We start from the raw sequence: 23,097 nt of genomic DNA on the forward strand, positions 1-23,097 counted from the left end.
AAATTCACTTCAATCTTCTCGGTTGAAGCACACAAATCTAGATCTGTGCAAATACAATCTTCTGTTTAGCTCTTTATTCATGAGAATGTGTCTCATACCATAAAAGAATTGAATCATGAGTATCAGTCAAGCAGGAATTTGTTCATAAATACGTCTCGTCCATATGTGCAAACTAACTGAATTTATCTTACACAGTGCTATCATTTCAAACTGTTTCTGGTTATTCATCCTCGCTGTTTCACCTGGGTCGCCACACACTTCCTATCAATTTAGTTTTTTTTATAAATCCCAAATTTTGCTAACAAAGTGGTGTACACCTTCTTTGGTGTGTATCACTGAGTTGTGGTTGTGATGCATGTGCACACACACATACTGTACCTGTCCAGTGGAGATGGACGCTCCTTTGAGACGAGCACGAATAAGTCCAGACCGTTGATCCATCCTCACTACTTTGACAGGGACTTCAAGTCTTCTGACATATTGCTCAAGCGGCCGCTTCAGGAAATCTGAAAAAAACACAAAAAAAAAACACATACATTAATTACAAAAGTAGAGTTTTTTTATCCCAGGCATTAAGAGACCCAGACATAGCACCTAAACCAGATGAATGGAAAATAATGCATTCATTCACTAAGATAAGGTTGTAATTTTTCCTGAAAACCTTTTGAAAATGTTTTATTTATTTTTTTAAATGAAGCAAATACTGCAATTGCATGCCAGTGTTTGAGTCCATTGACAGCAAGTCTGTCAGAGTTGATCAGTATTTCAAAGGCCTTCAAATTCCCGAAGGTTCAAAACAACTCATGACATCTTTACTGTAGAAATGAAACTCTGGAAATGTGTCTTTCCTTCACAGACTTAAAACAAAACCAAAAATAATTGTGTGAGAGGAACGTTGGAGGAATACATTTGCTATTTACTCACTGAGACAGTGGCCTGTCTCAAGATCCCCAATGAAAAAGTTCTTTAAGTAGCCAAACAGAATGTTAAGTTGTTTATGAGAAGAACAATTGAAGTTCAAATAACTCAGTCTTATTTCATCACTTTTATTCTGTTTGCAGCTCAGTGAGTATCATGGTAATAAACCAAACAATGTCAAAATGCATTACCTAAATTCTAAAATTATAAAGCATTGTTAAAAAAAAACAAAAAAAACAAACAAACAGGAAAACCCTGCATACACAAACACAAACCCGCACACAGGACAGACGAAAACAAACACAGCAGAGGCTGGATTACAAGCAACACCAGCTTTTTGTACCAGCAGAGATCAAAGGTAAGTGTGTGGTTGTGTTTTTGTTTATGTGCAGATGTGTAACATTCCTTATATACTCAACAACACACATATACACACACACCTGGGGGGGAGGGAGATGTTGAGGGTAATAACAGAGTGTAATCCCTGCGACTGACAAATTAAAGACCTAACCTCGCCCAAACACGGATTAACAGCATTGCACAGGATAGAGTGGCACACAAACAGCACATATACTGGTGCACGCGCACAAAATCATAACACGGTTCTCAAAAAATAGGCTAAGCCTCCAGCAGAGACACTGAGGGAATTATCTGCAGTGTGTTTTTATACCTCTCTCACTGGCATCATCGACCAGGACAATCTCCTCCAACAGCGTGTGTGGAGAGCGGTCGATGACAGAGTGGACAGTCCGCAGCAGAGTGCTCCATGCCTCATTATGAAATACAATCACGACGCTGGTACGTGGAAGATTATCGGGGTATAACTTGTTCTTGCACCTGCAGGGAATACAAATCAATAAGCAAAAAAAAACAACATATTTAATAAGGAAAACCATGAACATCGTTAATAGTAAAGTAAAGCAACAAATGAAACTGAATATTGCAATAGAGAAATGATATCAGTGTCAAAAGACAAAAAGATGTCACAAAGAATGACAAAAGAAAATGTATTAAGCACGTGTGCAATATGTGAAGTTGTTATGCTTTAACTGAAGTGACAGAGACAGAGGGAGAAAAGAGAAAAACACTCCAGCAGAGACATCACAATCCAACTTTCGTCTGATTGTAAAAGATTGCTACAGGCAGCGCTGCTGCTGAAGAGAGTCTACACGAGAGAGTCGACAAGAGGGACTCAAACATCCACTAAACCACGTTAGTCAGTAACAAAATCACAGCCCTAATAAAATCATCATTTGTGGCCACGTGAGAAGTCATCATTTTATTAACCTAAGGCAAAGGCAAGTGAGGATGAATGATGAGTGAACAGACTGACACAGAAACACTGGGTCAGCATGATGACTGTTGATTAGCAATGTTAATTAGAGAGTGACTCATTGTTATAGTAGTGTAGACAAACTCAAACTCTGCTAATGAGAAACAGAGGAGGATTTCTAAAAGAGAAGAGTAGGCAGTGAAGTGGATGTAGAATATTAGTGAAGACTGAGTCAGAGACCGATTTACATACAACTTTACATGAAATATTCATTTTATTTTTTAAAAGATTGAATCTACTTGACCCAATGTTTTAAATGTCGTTAAGATACAACTGCAGAAAGTTCAAACTCGCTTCAGCTGTCACAGTATTTGGCGCTTTTTTTCTCAAAAAGGTTCTGTCACTGTCTTATGGTGATAGAGTACAAGTCCCAGTCCGGTTATTTCCAAGTGCATTTCCAGATAACCTACTGCTGTATTTTGTATTTAATACTTTTGGGAATAATCGTATAATATAACAGAAGAATGTATCCTGTCTCTGTGACTGTCCCTGAGCAGCAGCAACCATTGAATTTGTATGTTCCTAAAAAAAAAAAAGACTGACAGACAGACACACTAAAAACATGTTGGCTTATTTTGAGTGATGCAGTGGATGTTGCCTGAGAGACCTGAGAGTAAGGCACATTTATAATGAACTGCATTACCTCTACTTCAAAGACTACATAAGTGCCACAAATAGCATTACCTTTTTGCCCCTTTCATTTTTTTCATTTTTTTTTTTAGTGGGAAATAGCTTTAAAAGCTTTATTTTAACCACTGACAAAAGAGAGAGATATTACAGATGGGTTGGTTTGCACTGCAGATGCCCCAAAATATGGACACATCAAATTCCAAATGCATATTTAACCACTAACGCATTCAAATGGCAGAAAATGTTTAGTTCAGGAAACACTGCAGCCTGCCATGCTGATACCTGCATGCAAGCTGTCAGACATTTCACTGCCTCACAGTCGGGTGTCTTCTCAAAAGACCCGCAGTGAGAAGCTCAAACTGTTATCTGCTGATGACAAAACTGAAAGCAGCCTGCGACTTCCTCCCTGTGACAGATTCAACTCTCACAATAACTGAATGGAATATGATCTCTCTTCCTCCATCCTCAACACCCTCCCTGCGTGGCTGACAGTGACAGAGGAGAGCAGATCAAGAATTAACTCCATCCTACAGCTGCTTCTAGACCATGTTCAATGACACACACACAGTGATTCTCAGGCTGCAGTGTACATGCCCATACACTCAGCAAGGAAGTGAAGAGGATGAGCACATGAGATGAATCACAGTAAAAACAGAGGAACCCTTGGAGTCTTCTGTAGGTCAGTTAATTATTTCTCTACCCTCCGTTTTACAAACGCAATCGAATCATTCCAGTCTCAGGCCATGATCTATGTGGTACAGCTGATGGAAAACAAGACTTCTGTGTTTCCACCCAGCCAACATGTTGACTCACGCACATGCACACACATATCAGGGTATCACATGATGTAGATTTTAAAGGTCTCATATTATGTCCTATTTCTCCAAGTTAAACTAGTTCCATGAGCCCTGTTCAGAACGCTCTGTTTAGTAGTATCTCTTAAAAAAACAAAAGAAACAAAAGGGGGGACTTGGAAAAGGGATCATTTGCAGGCTCTAGCAGGCACATTGCCGTCATATATAACATGTATCCACTGGACAGATAAATCCTCTGAGGCTGGAAGTTTGTGTAGGACTCTGTGCTGCACTGTGGAGCCAACAATAGAACTTTTCACTGACTTCGCGGACTTCCGATTTTCGAATGCCATTGCCCTCGTCAGCACTCTCACATGTTTTACTGACAAAGCGGAGCTACGCGAGACAGCAATTCCAGGAATTTAGCGTCTTGTGCCATCCCAAGGAGCGCAGAAGTCAACATCGCATGTTTTATCTCCAGTATTTAGACTGAGGAGGAGCACAAACATGAGTGAGTCATGTTTTTTCACACTTTCCCGACTGAAAGGGCCTCCAGAGTCCCAAATATAAGGATTTAAATGATTAAAAAGTTGATTTTGCATAATATGGGACCTTTAAAACTAAGGAGTTGTTGTGAGTGCTGTGAATCCACTTGGGATGGTGGAGCAGGATTTGGCAACAGCATAGCAGAGTAATGAGCTACAGGCAGTTAATGCACCAAGTGAATTATGGGGATAGTTACGGTGGGTGGTTGGGTGGACTGGTTTTGATTAAAACAACGTCACTCTTACAGCATTACACACACACAGACATATACATTTATGTGTCACAGTCAGGATGGAAGGTTGTCTGGAAGGTGTGGTCACGGAAAGTGTTTTCATACACCGCAGACCCGCCCAACCACACACACACACATGCACAGACTTGACAGTGATGTCAGAAAGAGCAGTCAATGCCAATTTTTTTTTGCACACAGTACTGTACTGATGACAACACTGAAAACAAACCATCAGAAGTTTCAGGTGATGACGACCAGCTTAGCCATGATGAATTCATTCACAGAACTGAGGACAGACACACACACACACACGCACTCGTACCTGCACACACAGACATTCCTTTGCTCAATACCGACTCTGTCTTATCTCCTAATTGGAAAAGCAGATAGACGGAGAGCAGGCAGAGTGAAAACACACCTAGTAATCAACTCTCACTCAAAGACTAAAACCCATTTCACGGATCGATGTCCTCCTTCTTTCCTGCCCGTCTAGTGTGCATGTGCCCTTGCCTGTCAGTCTTGTGTCTGTCTGTCAGTCAGTCTTTCTACCTGTCTGGCTCTCAGAAAAAAAACAAAAAACTTTAATACTGATCTGTGCATGTTCTGCTACCAAAGTGGAAAAAAAGGAGCAGAGAGTGGATGGAAGGCTCAGCTGGTTTTCACCTGCTTGAACTAACCGTGACATAACATTCCAAGCTTTGGCCAGATGCATGTCCGTCTGTCTGCTGCTCTGTCAGACTCTCTGTCTGAAGAGTCACTGGTACTGACAACAACACTTGTAGATATACGTCTACTCTTAATTTTGTTTTTACTGCAAGGCATTTTAGGGCCAATGGGTTATACTCCGCATCTCCTGAAAAATGATTATGCTGAAGCTTCTTCATGTTATGAATTTCCTATGGAAACAGGGCAAAGATGGATCCATCTTCAGGGTGAACTAATGGGATGTTATTATGATTCGATGAGACAGGCAGACAGACGGCGTTGTTGAAAAAAAAATCTATGGCAGGGGGAAACAACTTTGTCTTAAAGTTTATTGAATATATTTCTTTTTATATACTTCGACAGCATTTACATAGCACTCAGACCTGTACTTGACTCATTTAAATTTAACCTTAGTCAAGAGCAGAGTGGTCGATGTGAAGTTTAATGTCTGCTCAGGCAGACATCAAGCTTAAGGTTTATAACAAAATTATGTATTATACAATATGTAAATGCTCTCTCGGAAATGAAAACCAATGACATACATTTTAAGGAGAACTTCATGAGCTAATTTGAATAAAAAGCTGCAGTGAGGCTGCAGGATGCTACCTACCCTTCCAGGCGGACGTCAGGCAGTGAGCGATTGAGGGCAATCATCTCTGAGGCCATGAGGTTGAACTGGTTAATCTTGAACATCTCCTTCATCTTCTCCTGGTTCTCCTTAGGGATCACCACAGGCTTCCCCCCTTCACCCGGCCCGTCCCGCGGCCTGGTGAGAGCATCTAAAAATATACAAACACACAATATGGAAATGAGAGAGAGTTGGATGATGCGACGATGCCTCTCTGTAACCACATATATTTGTGCTCGTCATTGACTCACTGTCTCTGCCGGGCAGTCCTCTCTCCCTCTTGTCTTCACACTTGTTGCACTCACTGAAGTAGAGCAGAATGAACATGTCCAGCATCACCCACACCAGAGAGGTGGCTAAAACCACCTTGCAGTAGGCAAACCTCCGCATCCTAAAATGTAAAGAAAGTGAGACGACAATATTACAGCTGTGTGATGGTGAGCCCTGAGCGGCGCACAGAATCAAAGCTCTGCAGAGATCACTCTCCATTTCTTGTCGCGTATCTCTTCCTTTATTTCCACACTCCTCTAAGCTCTGTGCCCGAGTATATTTGCAAAACACCTCTATTTGTCCTTCTGCCTGCCTGCCAATCTGACTCCCGGCTCTTATCTGTCGGCTGTTTATCAGCACCTCTCCAAACGGTCACCTCCACACTCCAAGAGAGCCTCAAAATAGAAAAAAGATCATATCAACGAGAACATTTGTAAAAGTGAATCTGTGCGATTAGTATCTGGCACCAATATATGCACACTGAAAAATTATATTTTTGTTTTAGGATTAATGTTTCTAAGCAATGCTTTTGCTGCTTTCCAGTTAAACACAGGAGACAGACATCTACTGTGTCGGTTTCCCAAATGCCGTGTCATGTACAAACCAATCTACTCTTTTTTACATTGGGGATAGCAAATTCCTGTGTACTTAAGTGCAGTCACACACACTCACCCCCACAGGTACACACACACACACACACAGACATGGTCACACAGAGAGAGAGGAGCTGTGATAGTAATTGCATTTCGTTGGCAGGCAGCAAGAGACAGACACAGCCACATTAACATTCCTCTGCTCCCCTTCCCTTCTCTCCTCCAGCACCATTTCTCCTCTCTTTAGCTGAATCTTTGCCTCAATGATCCCTCAGGTTGCAACAGCAGAAGGAAGAAAATTAATTTGACCATGGTGATTTCTTTCATGCCCCCTGGGAGGAAAAGAAGGACGTCATACATTGCTTGGTTAGCTTAGCTCAGGTTAGCTTTGCAGCCACAGAGGATGGAAAAGTGCAGAGCAGCATTTTGTCAAGTCCACCTGATGGGATTCTGGTAGCATAATGAGCCATATACAGCAGAAAAGTAAAGATCTCTGCTCTCTCAAAAAAAAATGTCTTTTCTTAGACTTTTGTGCCGACAGAGTCATGAAGTCTCAATGTCCTGACATTGCAGCAGTGAAGATTTATACCAAAATAAAGTGATGTACTATTCTGCAGCAAGGCATGAAAAACCCATTCTATCAGGATACATATTTATGCCGTTATACAATCTCTCTCTGAAATGTCAAAAAGATAGGTACACGTAGCATTGAATCAGGCTCTACCACAACTAACTGATGAGGTGAAAAGCTGCTGGAAATAACCAATAACAGTGGATACTATTATGTAAAAAAGGCCAAGCTTAACTGCTTCAGTTTCATTAAAAAAAAACCTCAGATGCTGATCCCAACTGGATACTTTCATATCTTCCGTTAAGCCTGTCACACTGTTTATGAGTTTTATAACCTTGCAAGATTTTCACCCCAGGCGGACAAAGAGAAACTGGTGCAGCTGATATTTAAATGCAACACTGTGATCTCTCACACTGATGTTAAAAACTTTGAAGAAATCCGTTAACATCATAATTAACTGAGGAGGTATGCTCTGGTATGGTCTATTACTATCTATGGTCTACAAGTACACGGCCAAATCAATTCATTCACTCAGCACAAAGTGATTGTTAGTGTTTATTATGGTACTGTGAGGGCTCTAGACATTAGATTCTTTGTTGATGGTGATCAGGATGAGAAGAGGATTTCAACAAACCAATATACTACTATAGAAACCAATACAGTTCTTGAATAATTATGGCTACAAGGGAACTTAAAAATCATTCAAATCATTTTGAGATTTCTTAATTAATTTTCTTTAGGACTGGTGCACTACCCGTTCCTGTTCCTGTGTATTTTTTGTGTGTTTGAAGGGTCACTGTTACTATTCCGGTTCTGTTGTGCCTTTTTTTTACATTGAACATAAATACAGATATTGAAATGTCATAATAACAACAACAATGAAAAATGATGACACACTGGCAGTGTCATTGGCAGAAGCAGCTCTTTTAGCAATATATCTGTTGAATTTCTACTGATATCTCAGCGCTGCAACACTGGCGCCCTTAGTAAGTCACATGTCAAGTAAACCTGTCAATTGGACAGTTATGTGATTAACTGATAGACAGACTTTCCTTGCATTAATAGGCAACCATTTCTTGACTCGGTTCCTCTCTTAGTATTGTTTGTGTGTGTTTGTAGGGAGGTGAAAATGGCCTGCCACCTTCTGTAGTGTTATCACGAGTGTTATCAGCGCAGCATGTTCACACCATTGACTGGCTATGGTTAACACACACACAGGTGTTACTTCCACTACTGTATATAAAGGAGGAAGATATGGGTGAGGGGGCTGAATGTGATAAGAATTACCATGCTGAAAAGACAACTGTTTTTTTCTTGTCTCCGACCACATCCAAAACAAACTTATGAGTCAAAGATAGTTTCAAAAACATTTAACAAAAACAGATCAAAACCACTAAAACCAAACACATTCTTATATATATATATATATATATATATATATATATATATATTATAATATATCTAAAATTATCGCTGGAAAAATTCCCAGATCCTCCTGGATATCCTCTAAATATCCAGGAGGATATAACCACTAAAACCAAACACATTCTTATATATATATATATTATAATATATCTAAAATAATCGCTGGAAAAATTCCCAGATCCTCCTGGATATCCTCAATGAATTGCTCATCTCCCCGTTTGGTTCATTCTCCACAAGATTCTTGAGATTCCAGCAACAGTGGGAAGCTTGATATTCAGTTCTTGCTCTCTAGTCTCTTTCCTGTCCGTTTCTCTGACGACTGCAGGATTGTACAAGCCTTGCTTGACCTCTCAGTAACATGACATGATAACAAAGCAGGAGCTGGTCTCCCTTTCTACTGTTCCCAGTGTGAAGATGGAAACAAGCACATATGCCAAACCTGTAACAGTGCACTCAGACAGCTACAGGCACTGGCATGGAGGCACTCTTTTAGAGACACACCCGTGCAGACTTGCTCACAAAGTTGTGTCAAAGTGCTGTCAGAGCAATGTCAGCCGTTTTCCTCCAAACTAATACTACAAATGTGGAAGAATTTGACAGCAGTGCTCTGAGCAGCAGTAGAAAATACATGGATGTACATTGACTGAAGACACACTTTTCAAGTGCTGTCTCTGACCCATGCTTCTCCACACAGAGTATTTCTAATCAGGCCTGGCAGAGGACACCTCAGCTCTCCTCTGTGCTCACAGCCGCCCCAGGCCCTGCTTCTGTGTGTGATGCATGTGTGTCAGTTGAGTTTATGTTGGCTGATAGTCTCTTTGAAGTCTCTTTTAAACAGCCTGGCTCCCTATGACATTAAACAGACGCACAATTCTTCATCCCCACATCTCCTCACTCTCGACCTAATCCATTAACATATCACGTTCCCTCCATCTTTCTTTTATAGCTTCATCCTGGGCATCTCGCTCTGTCTGTCTGAGCCACCCCACCCCCACTCCCCGGTTCGTCTCTTAGTGATGTTGTCCCCTTTCAAGAGTGGTTGCCATCACTACTTCCCTCCAAGAACACAATTTCCCCCTTCACATCCTTTTCTGTGTCTCTCTTCATGGCTCCTTCTCTCCTCCTCCTTCTCCACAGGCTTAATCCCCCTTTAGAGATTGCACAACCAGTGTTTCTCAACACCACTGGGAAAACTCAGCAAGAGCAAGAGGATCCAGAGATTCACTTGCTTTACAATTTATGACTAAGAGCATGGAGCCTCCCTTCTGGGAATTAATGTTTAAAGCTATAAAATACAATTAAAGAGTGACTGCCAGAAGAACAATGCCTTTGTGTGTCTTTGATTCACACTAAGTTAAAGCTGCTAGTATGATTGCACCATGTGTAATAAACAAACGTAAAAAATATATGCTGCCGTTTGACTCATATATCAATATCACCAATGTGAAAATCCAGATATATTCAAATGTGTGAAGTGTCCTTGGGTCTTATGTGCTTTCTAAGATAAACCATTTCCAAGAGAACATTGATTTCCTTAACAGTCATAATATTGCTCCTTCATCTAGAGCAGGACAAGACTCAGGCTAATATTAGTAAAGTGAATGAGAACAAGATGGCCTGAAGTACAGTCTCCATTGCTCTATATGGAGTAGCTGAGCTACACATGACTGGGGTCTCTTCATTTCCAGGTCACAACCTTGACAGCAGAAAATAAGACTTTTCCCATAGAGGAAAAAAGAGGCACAGAAAGACAACGAGATAAGTTAATATAAAGGCCTGTCTTAGAGTCCAAGAAAATCTGTTGAGGTTTTTTTTATTGTATCCACAAAGAAATGGATAAAACACTTGCATTCGCTGTTGCTTATCTTTGTCGTCGTTGTTTTCCTCTTCTTGTCTTTAGAGATTGTTTGGTCTGTTTGTTTTATGATAGCATTTTTTTTTACCCCTGGCTTTGTTCATTCTGTCCCTGTTACTGGGATTTTATGGGATGCATACTTATTTGAATAAAGCTTTATTTAGAAAAAAGTTTGTAAACTGAGCACATGCTGTATCCGTATGCTCAACATCATGTTCTTTGGTATTTCTGTAGCAGGGCTACAGTGCCACGTAGAGGCCTGGCATATCTACACAGTGTTTAGAGTTGTTTTGGGGAAGAAAGCTGTGAGTAAATAAAGGCAGTCTATTTCCTAAGGGTGTCACGATCTCCATTGTAAATCAAATATTGATCGAAACGAAGTCACAATCTTCACCTTCGATTGCAAAGGGCGAATCAAGGATTCCACCACACCCCCAGTGTGACGTCCTGCAGATGTGCCAGAGGGGGGGAAAAGAACGCAGTGTTGTGGTTGTAGCCAATGTTGCACCCTTCCACGTCAACCGAACTTGAACACCCTCCTTTTCTCTAAAATGACCGCTAATATTTTACGTTCCCCACAAGTTATGTCAAAAATGTTGTGTTGTTGACAAGAAAACATACATAAGCGAATGTTATGCATAGCAAAGCACAGGACATCGCTGCACGCATCATAACAGCATAGACGGATCACTTCCATCAAACCCACAACCTTCGAGTTGAAACCTACGGGTGTTGTAGCATCAGACATGCGACATTACTCGGTGATGGAAAACCCTTGATTTAAGCATTTAATTAACGTACTGGGAACAGGCTATGAAATGCCAAACAGGTCACATCTTACTACAAAGGTGTTGCCTCTCATGTATAATAATGTTATTGGAGGGCAGTCTAGATTTAGTGGCCTTAACAACAGATGCAACACAGAGCTACATGACTGTGAGTTATCTTATTTTTTTTTTTTACAGTTAGTTTCCAATTGACTGGTTATTTTTACATCCATATTGTTAATACATTTCTTAAATTTGACAATATGGCCTTAGAGTGGTACAATGCAAAATGCAAAATCATGACATCATATAGACAGTCTATCCTAGACTGAACTAGACATGCTTAAAAATGGCAGTCCCATCTGCATTCAATTTTCAAAATATTGACATAGCATGTAAAGAAATTGTGGCTGATCAGCGTATGCAATGTACAACTAGAAGACTTCTTGTATGTGTGTTGCAGTGTGTTAATGAAAAGGGTTCCCCGTCGAACAGTGTTCTGCTGCTCCACGTTCTGCTTCATATCTTGCGGTGTACAGAAAATTCATATCATGGAGGAGACATTCTTATTGGTGGAGCAAGCATTCTTATAAGCGCATGCCGATTTAATCGTGGGATGCCAAAATTGTGATCATGATTAAAAATTATAAATTGTGTAGCCTTACAACGTGGTGAGCCTTACAATCCAATTTACCAATTCCATATGGGGAGACACTGAAAAATGTTTTCATGTCTGTAATGATAATTACATGAACAATGATAATTTTGGATGATCCTTTTCTAGGGTGTCATTTACATGTGTTACATATGTACTTATTAACATCTTTCCAAAAGATTGGGATAGAACTGAACAATGGGGGTGCCCCTAAAAACTATGGACACCACTTTATCTTTCCTATAAGCTGTGTCATTGTGAATACAACAGGACTGCAACTACAGTAAAATACCAAAGAAGGAGAAGAGAGTAGCACTGCTGCCCAATGTTACTACAATAATCACAAATATGTTCCACAGAATGTCTTTGGTTCTGTTTCGGCATAAAAACTGAAGTAAGACCAGGTCACATACTCTGTGTGGAACTGACAAGAAGTATTTCATGATTACACTTAATCAGCAAAGGCATTTAAACATCTAAAACCCTATTATAGGAGTTTAGAGTGGGAAAGCTGCTCCGTGCTGTACCATAAGTGGCTGGAGATCATGAATAATACATTTCTCACAATTGCAGATGAGTTTTATAGACACATCCTTGGTTGATCACTTAGTCAAATTACCTTTTTTTTCTACAATGGTCAAGAATTAAGTTTACAATGCATTTGAAGTCTTGAAGTTTTATGGGCATCATTTTCCTCAAAATGCTTCTTAAACTGATTATTGACTGATTTGCATAAAATACATTTTCAACCCTAATTTCCATAATGGTGATACCATCATGTATTAAAATAACATACAGACTCAAATACACCCGTGTTCTCTTTCTACAGAACATGATACCATTTAATTGTCAGAGTGAGAGACACAAACTGAGCAACAGATGGAAAAACAGAAAACAAAGTTTAAAATAAGTAAAACAGAACTGCCTATGGCAGCGTAAACGTCCCCGCTGAAATTGATTACCAATGTAAATCTTGGCAGTGGTACAAAGTGGAATTAAATGCTTCAATCTCCAATCACTTGGGCATTTTAGGCAAAAATCGATACACATCACTGTCACAGATGGTGTTCCCTTGACGGTTGAAGAGTACAAAAGAAATTTAAAGAAGAGACACACAGTCCATGCAGGGCTCGACGGCGTGACTGAAAATAGACTTGTAAGATGTAAATGGGGTCAAACACAGGGGTCTTTGCTTGCAAAAGAAGAGTTGACACAGCAACCCGACTGAACCAATGCTGTGCGTCAAATACATCACATACTCCTTTCTTCAACTCTGCCCGTTTTACGTAATATCCCTATTCTAAAAAGTAATAGTGGCATGCCAATGGTAGCATAGTTGTTAGCTGGTGTATATCAAGATGAAGCCTATAAGCCATTTTTTTATGAGGCCTTCGACTGACCGCATCAGTTAAAGAGGCTGACGTGGAGATTGAGGAGACATGACAGTCAAAGATATATCGACATCTCTGCTCCCGCCTGACAATGCTGCCGGTATCGACACACAGTCAAGCTGGCATGAGCTTGATAGCTTATCAAACATGGACACAGAGAGTTTAATTCTCAACCAACAGGGCAGCAAAATAATAAAAGAAAAGCCCAAGGTTCAAGACGCTTGTCATCAGCAGTTTTAAATGTGCCACCGACCGAGGCAAAACTTCACATCTCACGATAACCATCTCGGAAATACAGCTTCCCGTACAATCACTAGGCTGAGGTCACATATCACAGAAAGAATAGTTTATGTGGAATAGGAAAAAAGGACATCTGAAACATAACAGTTTTAAAATAGGTGTAGAATAAAGACAATTTGAACTAAAATAAGACTAAATAAAACTAGACAACATGAACCATTTACCAGGCTCTGTTCTTCAAAAGAGCTTCTAATGAGCCTGAAGATCACTTAGAACTCTACTGGGTGAAGTGAACCCCCAACTTGATAGAACATGCACCACATACAGAGTTCAGATTAAACACAAAGACACAATAATAACCATTCCAAAAATAAAAGCGGCTTGGTGCGATGATACACCCAGAATAAAAAAAAGAACCAAAAACACAGCTTCATTTCATATAAAATCATCATTTCTGCAAACATACCTCTCAAAGTGTGTCTCTGGTCGGATATGTAGGATGCTCCACCAGCAGAGGGGGGCGGAGCCACAGAGATGCCACTTCTTCCTTTGCTCGTCACTCAAACATGCTCCTTTACCAAACAAGAGAAAACAGAGCTTTAAGTTCCAGATGTAAAAAAACCCCAAAAAAAACAGGTACACAAAGCAGCTGCATACAGCTTTTGTGTGATCTAAAAGTTCTCTGTCATCAGTTGCCCCCACAACTTTTGCTTGACTTCTGTATTTGATGCCTTCATTAACGAGGCCTATATATTACATATAATTGCTCACGACAGATATACCATCCTCATAAAAGGAAGGACATTGAATGGATTAACTGCAGCAGACTTCCAGAAACTCTCAGCAAGGAGGGCGATCACCACAGAAAGAGAGGAGAAAGAGCCAAGACAAGAGTTATGTCAATTTAAAACTAAGGCTACGTTCATCCGACTATATTTTCGTTTTAAAACAACATTTTCAGATTTGAATGAGCTTATTGATGTGGCAAAAATGTATGACTAGGGTGTTGTACCATGTTATGTTCTTACATCATAATATGTTTGCAGATTAATGAAGGTGGGTTCAAGGCAGACATCAAGGTTGAAGCCAACTTCTTATCTCTGCAGAGAAAAAGGTTTCATGATTCTCCAAATCCTTGATTCTATTTTATTTTCGATTTAAGGTAATGAGTTGAATCGATTCTCAATCTTTTTTCTCTCTTTTAGCGCATAATGGGTCTGTCATTTTTAGAATTGTCTAGTGATTGTCTACATGGTGTCATGAGTGATCCAATGTCCCTAATTTGTTTGTAATGTAACACACTAAACCTTATTGTCAAATTTAAATACTTTATTAACAATATGAATGTTAACAATAACCAGTGAATGTTTAAATCCAGGATTTTCCCACCACCAAAATGGTTGTACTTCTGATGCTACAAATGCGCCTATAGTGAAAGTTATGGTTGTAACGCGAGTTGAATTTTGAGGAATTTTCCCTCCAAATGAGGACGGAAGAGTTGCTTGGGTTAACAAAGTTGTTTTAAACTTATGGCTACGTCCTTTTGATGCACGGGAAGATGTCCTATGCCATGCATAACATAGTTTTACGCACTGTGGCTTTCTTGTTGACAACACTAACATTGACAAAACTCACAGGGAACACAAAATATTTCCACACCGGTGATTTCAGAGAATCAGGATGCGGTTCAAGTTTGGATGATGTGTTGCCCCAAATCAGCAGTTGCCATGGTTACTATTAGTTGGCAGCAGCTTTGGGTCAGCAGGAGGAGGTAAATCCTCAATTCCACCTTTGCTTTTGAAGGTCGAGAGTGTGACATCGCTTCGACACAAATTATTTGTTCTGCGTATTGAAAGAAGAAAGACTATTTCTGACTAAAGACTTCTAGCCAATATTTCCACAACACTTTTCATCTCTGTCCAGACAAACGCAAAAATGTAAGTACAGTGGGCATGCACACCTCGGTGCAAAGAGGAATATAACATAGATAACTGTGTCACTGTCTTCAAAATCTCAGTTCAAAACAGACCTAAACGTTGCCCTGGTCTCTTCAAACAAAAACAACGGCAGAAACTATTTTAAGCTTCCCCTTATGGGAGTTCAAAAAAGCCAGGGCAGTATAGACAGCAGGTGTATCTGTTACAGGCTGTTCATGTTTTCAAACAATAACAGAGTAGTGTGGAGTGGACTCTGTTCTGCACTTACTGAACAAAAACCTCAAGATGGATGGAACTTATCGTCTGTCAAGAGAGAGTAACAGTGAGTCTTTTATGACTTTTTATGTTCCTTGATGCAAAAAGGAACAACCGTAATTGTTAATTTCATCAGCAATCAAAAGGAAATTCTTATATTTCATGATTGGTATAATCATCAAACAAAATCTGTAGTTAAATAGTGCAATGTTGTGTTGTATAACAATACAATACAATTTTAAATACGTTTAACTTCACGCATACATTCCAGTTGGGGACTGTGGTTTTTTCCAGGCAGCCTGGAAAAGAGACAACTCTGATTGTACCCTAGGGAAGCAGAAACCTCAAAGCAACCACAGGAAGGCGAGAGAGACGCTGTCACTCAAAGTCCTTAAACGCACTTCCTGGCTGTGCTTCCAGGCACAATAATAACACGCATCTCTCACATAATCACACAATCAGAGTCACAATGTCACCAGGCAAATATCCAACTGCACACATACTTCCTGGTATGAGTGGAAAAGCAGCATGAAACATAACGTATCTAAAGAGCGGACATTCGAAAGCTGTCCATCAACCACCAAATAGTAGCATATCTCTGTGTTGGGTATTGTATTGTAAATCCATCATTCTCCATCCCTCCACACCCAACCAGAGGTTAAACATAGCCTAAGGCACTCTGCCAGCCTTGGGGCAATATAAGAAGGGGGGGATGACGGAGTAGAGTAACCGGGATGGACAACTAACAGATTCTCATCACTAGGGCTGAATGATTTTGAATACATATCTATTGTGATTATTTTGACAGGAAATGCGATATGATTCGAGGGAATGGTAATTTGAACATCACTATTCTCATTTTCATTTAAAAAAAACATATTTTAAAAGATTAATGTGTGATATTTCTGCAAACTATATTGTGATTTCGAAAACATTTTGATTAATTGTTCTGCCCTACTCATAACTGCTCATTTCACTGGATTAATCTTTTTTTTTTAATCTGTAGAGAATGAAGATGAAAGTCAATATGACTCAGTGTGTGTGTCCTTCAATCTGGTCCTTGGCCTACTTTAAAGCCAAATCATAATTCTGGTCTGTTGGGACCTCATATTTCCAGCCAGTGTGTAAATATGCGTGCGTATTAAGAGTTTGTATTACAAGAGGAGCCATACCATAAATCTCTTCCTGCCAACCCTACACACTCTTGCATTAGTGAGTGTGAGGAGGCTGCACTGCAGTGCAGGTATGCTTTGGTATATGAAGGGTCCTGGCCACCAAAGGTGTCTGTGTGTGTCTTCCTGGGTGAGTCATCATTCCTCATCTACACACTGCTTTGTTCTTTCTCCGTCTGTCTTGCATATATACACGATGCCTCAAACTCTCCCTTTCCATCGCTTTATTTTTCACACACCTCCACAATGTTTGAGTGGAATGTAATCCATCTGCAAATTGGAGGCAGGACAAGCAAGAGCATCTATAAATACTCATCAGATTCCCCTGACAATCACAAAATAAACCAAGAGAACCACATAGCAGTGCAAATAGCAACCAGTCCGTGACCGTCAGTGTCTGCAGAACAAACCTCTAATTTTGTTCATTTCATGCTCATGTCCATGCATGCATGAGTTTGTATGATGAGAAAAAAAAGACCAAGGATGACCACAGAGAAGAGCACAAAGGCCAGGCATCTCTACTATCCCCCTCTGGAGAGACATTGTACAGCATGGTTTGACGTTACTGTTCTTGATTACTGTCATACTACTACTAAGCCCATTTAAATTTGAAATATTGATTTATATATAAATATTGATTAAAAGAGACTCAGTGCATGCGTGTTTGAATGGGCTCTTGTCCAGTGGTGCAGCAAAGTTGGGAAGATTTCCAACATATGCAGCTACCTCAGCTTTTCCTACAACTGGGCATTAACTTCTGATCTCATACAGTTAAAGACACAAAAACCTGCTGTAATGCTACTGCCACTTTAAGGCAGACCTGATTTTAAAAACACGGAATTTCAACGCAAAGATATGCACACACCTCAGGCAACCACTACATCAAGATGTGATGTCTCAGTTGACAGACCATCACAGACAGTTTTGTTTTGGCATGTGCAGAAGGCTCTGTGCTCGAATTGGTCAATGTCACCGACGTGACAGAACACGTAGCAGGAAGACAAAAAAAAAATCAGGAGGTCGTGAGGCATCTCATATCTGTCTTTAATTGCCCTTCTGTATGACACACACTCGTGCGGGATATAAAAAAATCGATGTCTGGGCCAACCACTTTTAAGATGCTTAAAAGTTGTAGTCTGAGCTCAGCATAACCCTGGAGGTCAGGACATAGTGTAACTTAAGTTTTGATGAAGTGTAAAATCTAGTATACAAGTATCTAGTAGCATATTATTAATGCACAACCAATGGTATGGTGTTAACAACATTCACAGTCTAATCTCTGCAGTAAGACTGCATTAAAGAGATATGGATCTATTCTCTATTAGAAGATACAACTAGGGCTGCATTAATGGTCAATTACACTGCAATCAGGGAAAATAAGCAGTGAGCATAAAATGCCACATCAGAGAAACTCAGTACAGCTTATGCATGGTCAATATTGCAGCAATATTTCTGGAGAAAAAGAGTTTCAGTCCTCATCATTACTCCCTATTTCTCTCATTCCAGCTGTGAATCAATGCAGGGAATGCAGCACAGCAGCCAAAAGGCTGGGTCCTCACCATTCCACCCTCTCTGGCTTGTATTTGTGACCCTAACGAACACTCCCTGTGATTAATCCACAGTCTAACTCTTTCTTCTCCCACACAGGCCTATTTCTATTCAGATTTTATCACCATAATGCTTGTTATGAATTCAAACTACCAGACACTGAGCCAGACACACAAATGCAGAGGTGAAGATGAGCTCATGGAGGGACTATTAACGAAATCTCAGCAAGCAAGCACATGTCCTCTTTAAGCAAGTAGAAATCACTTAACTCATAAATGCATGTCTGCACCCACATAACTCTCCATAGCAGGACCTGAGCCAAATAAGGTTGAGGGGCTCTCAAAGAATCTTTGTTCTGGACAATTTAGAACGCAATGTGGGGTGAGCTAAAACTAACAGGCAGTCAAATCTGTACTTTAAAGTTTCCTAAACTCATGGGAACACTCTGTGACCAACCAGCCACAGCCAAGCGTTAAACCTAAATGTTCCCCTCTCTCTCCAAAGATAGCCAGAGAGAGAGAGAGACACTCGAGAGAGACAAAACAGAGTGAGGCACTGAGGTGTCTCTTCCTAAAAAACATGTCTTTTAAGAAAGCCCATGTGATAGCTTACTATGAACAGGTACTGTAGTGGTGAACGTACACTTAATTCCAAAGCCACTGAAAGTCTTCTGCTGTAAGATTCCGTTTTACATAGTAACCGTTTTCACATACCATACATACCGTAACAAGTAATTCTGCACAAACCACCTGAAGCAACCCTAAACTACACCTAACCCCACATTGGCTCCTACATTTTTGGTTTCTTTCCAAGATTTCTGTTTGTCTAATGGGACTCTGTTTGCAGTGCATGTTGCATCAGAGGGAGTCCAGAGATGACACTTCCAGTCTTAGCAACAACAAACAATGCACCTCCTCATCCACTTCTGTCCAGTACCCTTTTCAACCTCCTGCTACACCTAATGTCTCCAGTGGTGTGGGACAGGAAGGCCCTGAGGGGTCTGTGGCACACCACTAGCACCAACACCCTTGCTATAAAGAGACTAGAGGAAAGGCAACAAAAGATGACAACAGTATCACAGGCAACTGCAGGCATAGTTCACCATTTGTGACAGCTTTTAAGAGGAAGCCAAGAGAGGAAAAACAGGAATACCAGGAATAGCAAGGAGAAAATAGGTAAGAAGCAGCTGGTCCAAAATGTTTGACACGCAACTTTGTCACATTTATCCTGGATGAAACGGCTCCAACAACAGCCTGTTTTGCTTTCCATAATAACAATGTGGTCTGGGAGCCTGTCACTATCTAGATATATTGTATGTGCTCACCAAGGGACGCAGGGTGGGAAGTGGAAGAATGAAGGAGCAAAGAACAGACAGAAAACGACAGATAAAAGGAGAGAGTCACAGAGAGAATGGGGGAGAGATCTACTTCCTGTTTATGGAGTGTAGAGAGCACAGGAAACGGAACAGAAAGCAGCGAAGACCACTGTTAACGGGAACGATAGTAATGAAAATACACACACTTACCACCCAAGTGACTACAAACATTTAGCACAAACTCTTCCATCTATCTCATTGTGTTCCTGCAACTTACAGTTTGTTTTTTATTCTCTCTGCTGCCATGTCCCATACTAACAGGATTAAACTTAAGTGCATGCATGCCTTCAGCTGTGAGCTCAAATGCTCCCAGCAAAATTCCCAATCGAAGGCAGACTTCCAAGTAATTCCACTCAGCATTCAATGGCCAACACTTGCAGTATAGTGGCACAATGTGGATTAAACACAACTGTGTTACACTAGCTAAATGCTACTAATGTGAAGGTGCAAAACTGAAATGTTTACAGTCTTTCTGTATAGCACTCCACAGATTGAGCATAATCTCAGCACTCAGGTTTTGGGCATAACATCAATTAAACCAATCAGAGTTTTCCTTTTCCTTTAAAAACCAGGTGCACCCGCTATGGCGAATGTAGGAAACTGGAGGAGTGAACGATTCTCTGCTGTGGAGGACATGGATCTGCTTTTCGTTTCAGTTTACAGCCACAACTGAGCAAAAGACATGCAGTTTGTACTTTATTTGATAAAAAAAAGATAATATGAAGTAAGTTGGACCCGAGTCATCGTGTGTCGAGACATGATGACTCGGGTGGCAGGATAACGATTAATAGATTGCTCAACAGGAATATCTTTCATTAAATGGCAGAATAAAAGACGTGCTTGATATAACTTCCAGCCAAGAGATAACATTTGAATTTTATAGATGGGTGTTCATTTTGTATAGTGACATTAGCTGTGCTGCTGAATTGGCATTCTACATTTAGGGACTGAACTAATTTGAAAGAAATGAGTGTCACTTTTATGAAAAATATGCCCCAACTGATACCGAATTGCTGAGCAGAATAATTGTAACGGTCTTTCTGGAATGGATTATTTCATACAGATAAAAGGTGGAGATTGGGATTTTTTGCCAACATTCTTTCAATTTATTTTGTATGAAAATGTTTTGGGGTGATGGTTTTGCGTAGAAAACCTGCACTTTGATACTGTCACAGGTTCACAAACTGACACTACTGTTATATCCCGAGTTTATAGTAAAGTATCAACTCTGATGCCTCAGACAAATAGTACATCTGTTGTTCTTTCACAGAGAATTTAAAATCTCAGACTGCTCACAAAATTAAATTAGAATGATATCCTTTATCAGTCTATTATTCTGTATCTGTTGGTCAGTTGCTGGTAGTTAGCAACATCATGTAACCTCCCTGAGCCTGCAAGACTGCTCCTCATAATCTGAATATTAAACACTACTCAACCAGTAAAAGCCATTTGGCCTGTGAGGCTATTTTCTTAAACTTGCACTCAATAGACTATTGGCTACTGCAAAACGCATGATCAATAACAATAATAATAGTACTCAACCGGGCAAAGATCTAAATATACACATGCAACTCAACTCACAGGAACACACAAAGTGGTAACATTTAAACACACATACACACACTTCCTCATGGAGCAAACACAATCAATATTTAATTTAAGCAGCTCCGTCATAAAGTCAATAGCATTTAGACTTGCATACACACACATGCACATCACAGATTTCATCATCATTTCCATTTCTATCATTATAGGGGTAGTTCCACGTCATTTTGGATGCCTTTTGTTAGGCTGGAAGAGTGGTTCTCAAACTGTGGGGTGTACAGTGATAACGGGCAGTGGGGCAGGGGTAAGACTGTTAATGCATACAAATGAGACATGTGGCACTGCTTGCAAAATCATGGACACATTTGTGAAAGAAGTAGCAGGCAGGTTTTTAGTAGGTTTTATCTGCCTCCTCAGATTTAACAAAATTAATAACTTGTCAAGGGCAAATTCAGTCAGTTCTTCATGCCTTGTTCTCACTGTCACCCTCTATCCTCCGCTCTCTCGCTACCAACATAATTTGAACTTTATTAAATGGAAAGAATTTATATTATTTTGATTCTGCGTCCTCTGAAAACCAAGCTCTCCCTTTATTTCCCTACATTTCAGAAGACAGAGGCTCAAATTATTTAATCATTCAATAAAATATTGTACTTATTACGTATACTCATGTATGATTAAGATGGAAGTTATATTTTTAAGTCGGTGAGAGGTGAGGGGTGGAGTTGGGCTAGAATGATTAACCCTAACCACTGGGCTAGAATGATTAAAACAACAAAAGCACAATCTGGTTCACCCCATTTTATTTTGAATAGTTATGTAGCGTATTTATATGAGAAAAGGCCACCTACAGTAAGTATAGAGTGCAGTTTCCTGACGCTGTATGTCCTTGTAGAACTGCAGCCACACTGACCCACATCCAAGCCTCCGGCAGATTAACAGCAGCACACACACACTGATACGCACACACACACACACAGAAAACAATGGGCCTGTTCTTCTGCAGTCCATCAGCAAGGAGTAACAGTTGATATTATACGGTTATCAGTGTCAGCAGAGTCACAACAGCACAAACAAGCACAGAGACATTCAGAGGAGCTGACCAGTAGAAGATAGGAGCTAGAGAGGGATGTTTGTGGGCCCAGAGGGCAGCGCTGTATTTTCAGCACTCAGGGTGAGCCTGAGGCAGATGGGTTGCCCTGTAACAAATCTAAAACCGACCTGTCACAGCAGGAAAACGTCTCGTCTGTCCTAATCTACTTCTCTTCTTTACAAACACTTATCTACAGAGGAACCTACGCTTGTCTCAGGTCATGTTTGCAACATTCACAGTGTACTTTTATCAAAATGTTTCAGGCAATGTTTTTTGAGGCTTGGTTCAAAAAAACACCTCCTTCCTTACCAAGACTGAGTATGTAATAAGTAATATTTGTTATATTTGTCAGCTGATTATGGGTGTAGCTCATGCAAGAGTCGAAGTCCTTTTTTTTTTTAAACAGTGATTTATGTTAGTGGAGCCACCATGTGCGAGCAGCACTAAGAACAAAAACTCATGGTCTGTCATTCAGGCACAAATAGGGCCATTTTTTGGATTAAAAAAAGAAAACGAGTCTTAAATCTCTATTAGGCTTTATAAATTTACAAGCTCTGTGGTTTAGTGACTAAGAATCTAACAGTGTTGCCTGGAATTACAAACGTTCCAGGTTTCAGCA

General features: G+C 40.2%; 1 protein-coding gene across 1 annotated transcript in view; it reads right to left on the reverse strand.

Moving 5' to 3' along the window:
• galnt1 (UDP-N-acetyl-alpha-D-galactosamine:polypeptide N-acetylgalactosaminyltransferase 1) overlaps positions 1–23,097 on the reverse strand; it is a gene marked incomplete at its 3' end in the record, with an annotated part of 38,137 nt that overhangs the window by 8,083 nt on the left and 6,957 nt on the right. The window contains exons 2-6 of the mRNA XM_083886532.1: positions 14,020–14,125; positions 6,038–6,177; positions 5,769–5,937; positions 1,589–1,755; positions 379–506 (exon numbers count right to left, since the gene is read on the reverse strand). Coding sequence (XP_083742658.1) covers positions 379–506; positions 1,589–1,755; positions 5,769–5,937; positions 6,038–6,176 — 603 coding nt within the window. The 5' untranslated portion in view covers position 6,177; positions 14,020–14,125. The remainder of the gene's footprint in view (positions 1–378; positions 507–1,588; positions 1,756–5,768; positions 5,938–6,037; positions 6,178–14,019; positions 14,126–23,097) is intronic.

This window comes from Microchirus variegatus, assembly GCF_963457635.1.
Source record: "Microchirus variegatus genome assembly, chromosome: 1".
NCBI classification, from domain to species: domain Eukaryota; kingdom Metazoa; phylum Chordata; class Actinopteri; order Pleuronectiformes; family Soleidae; genus Microchirus; species Microchirus variegatus.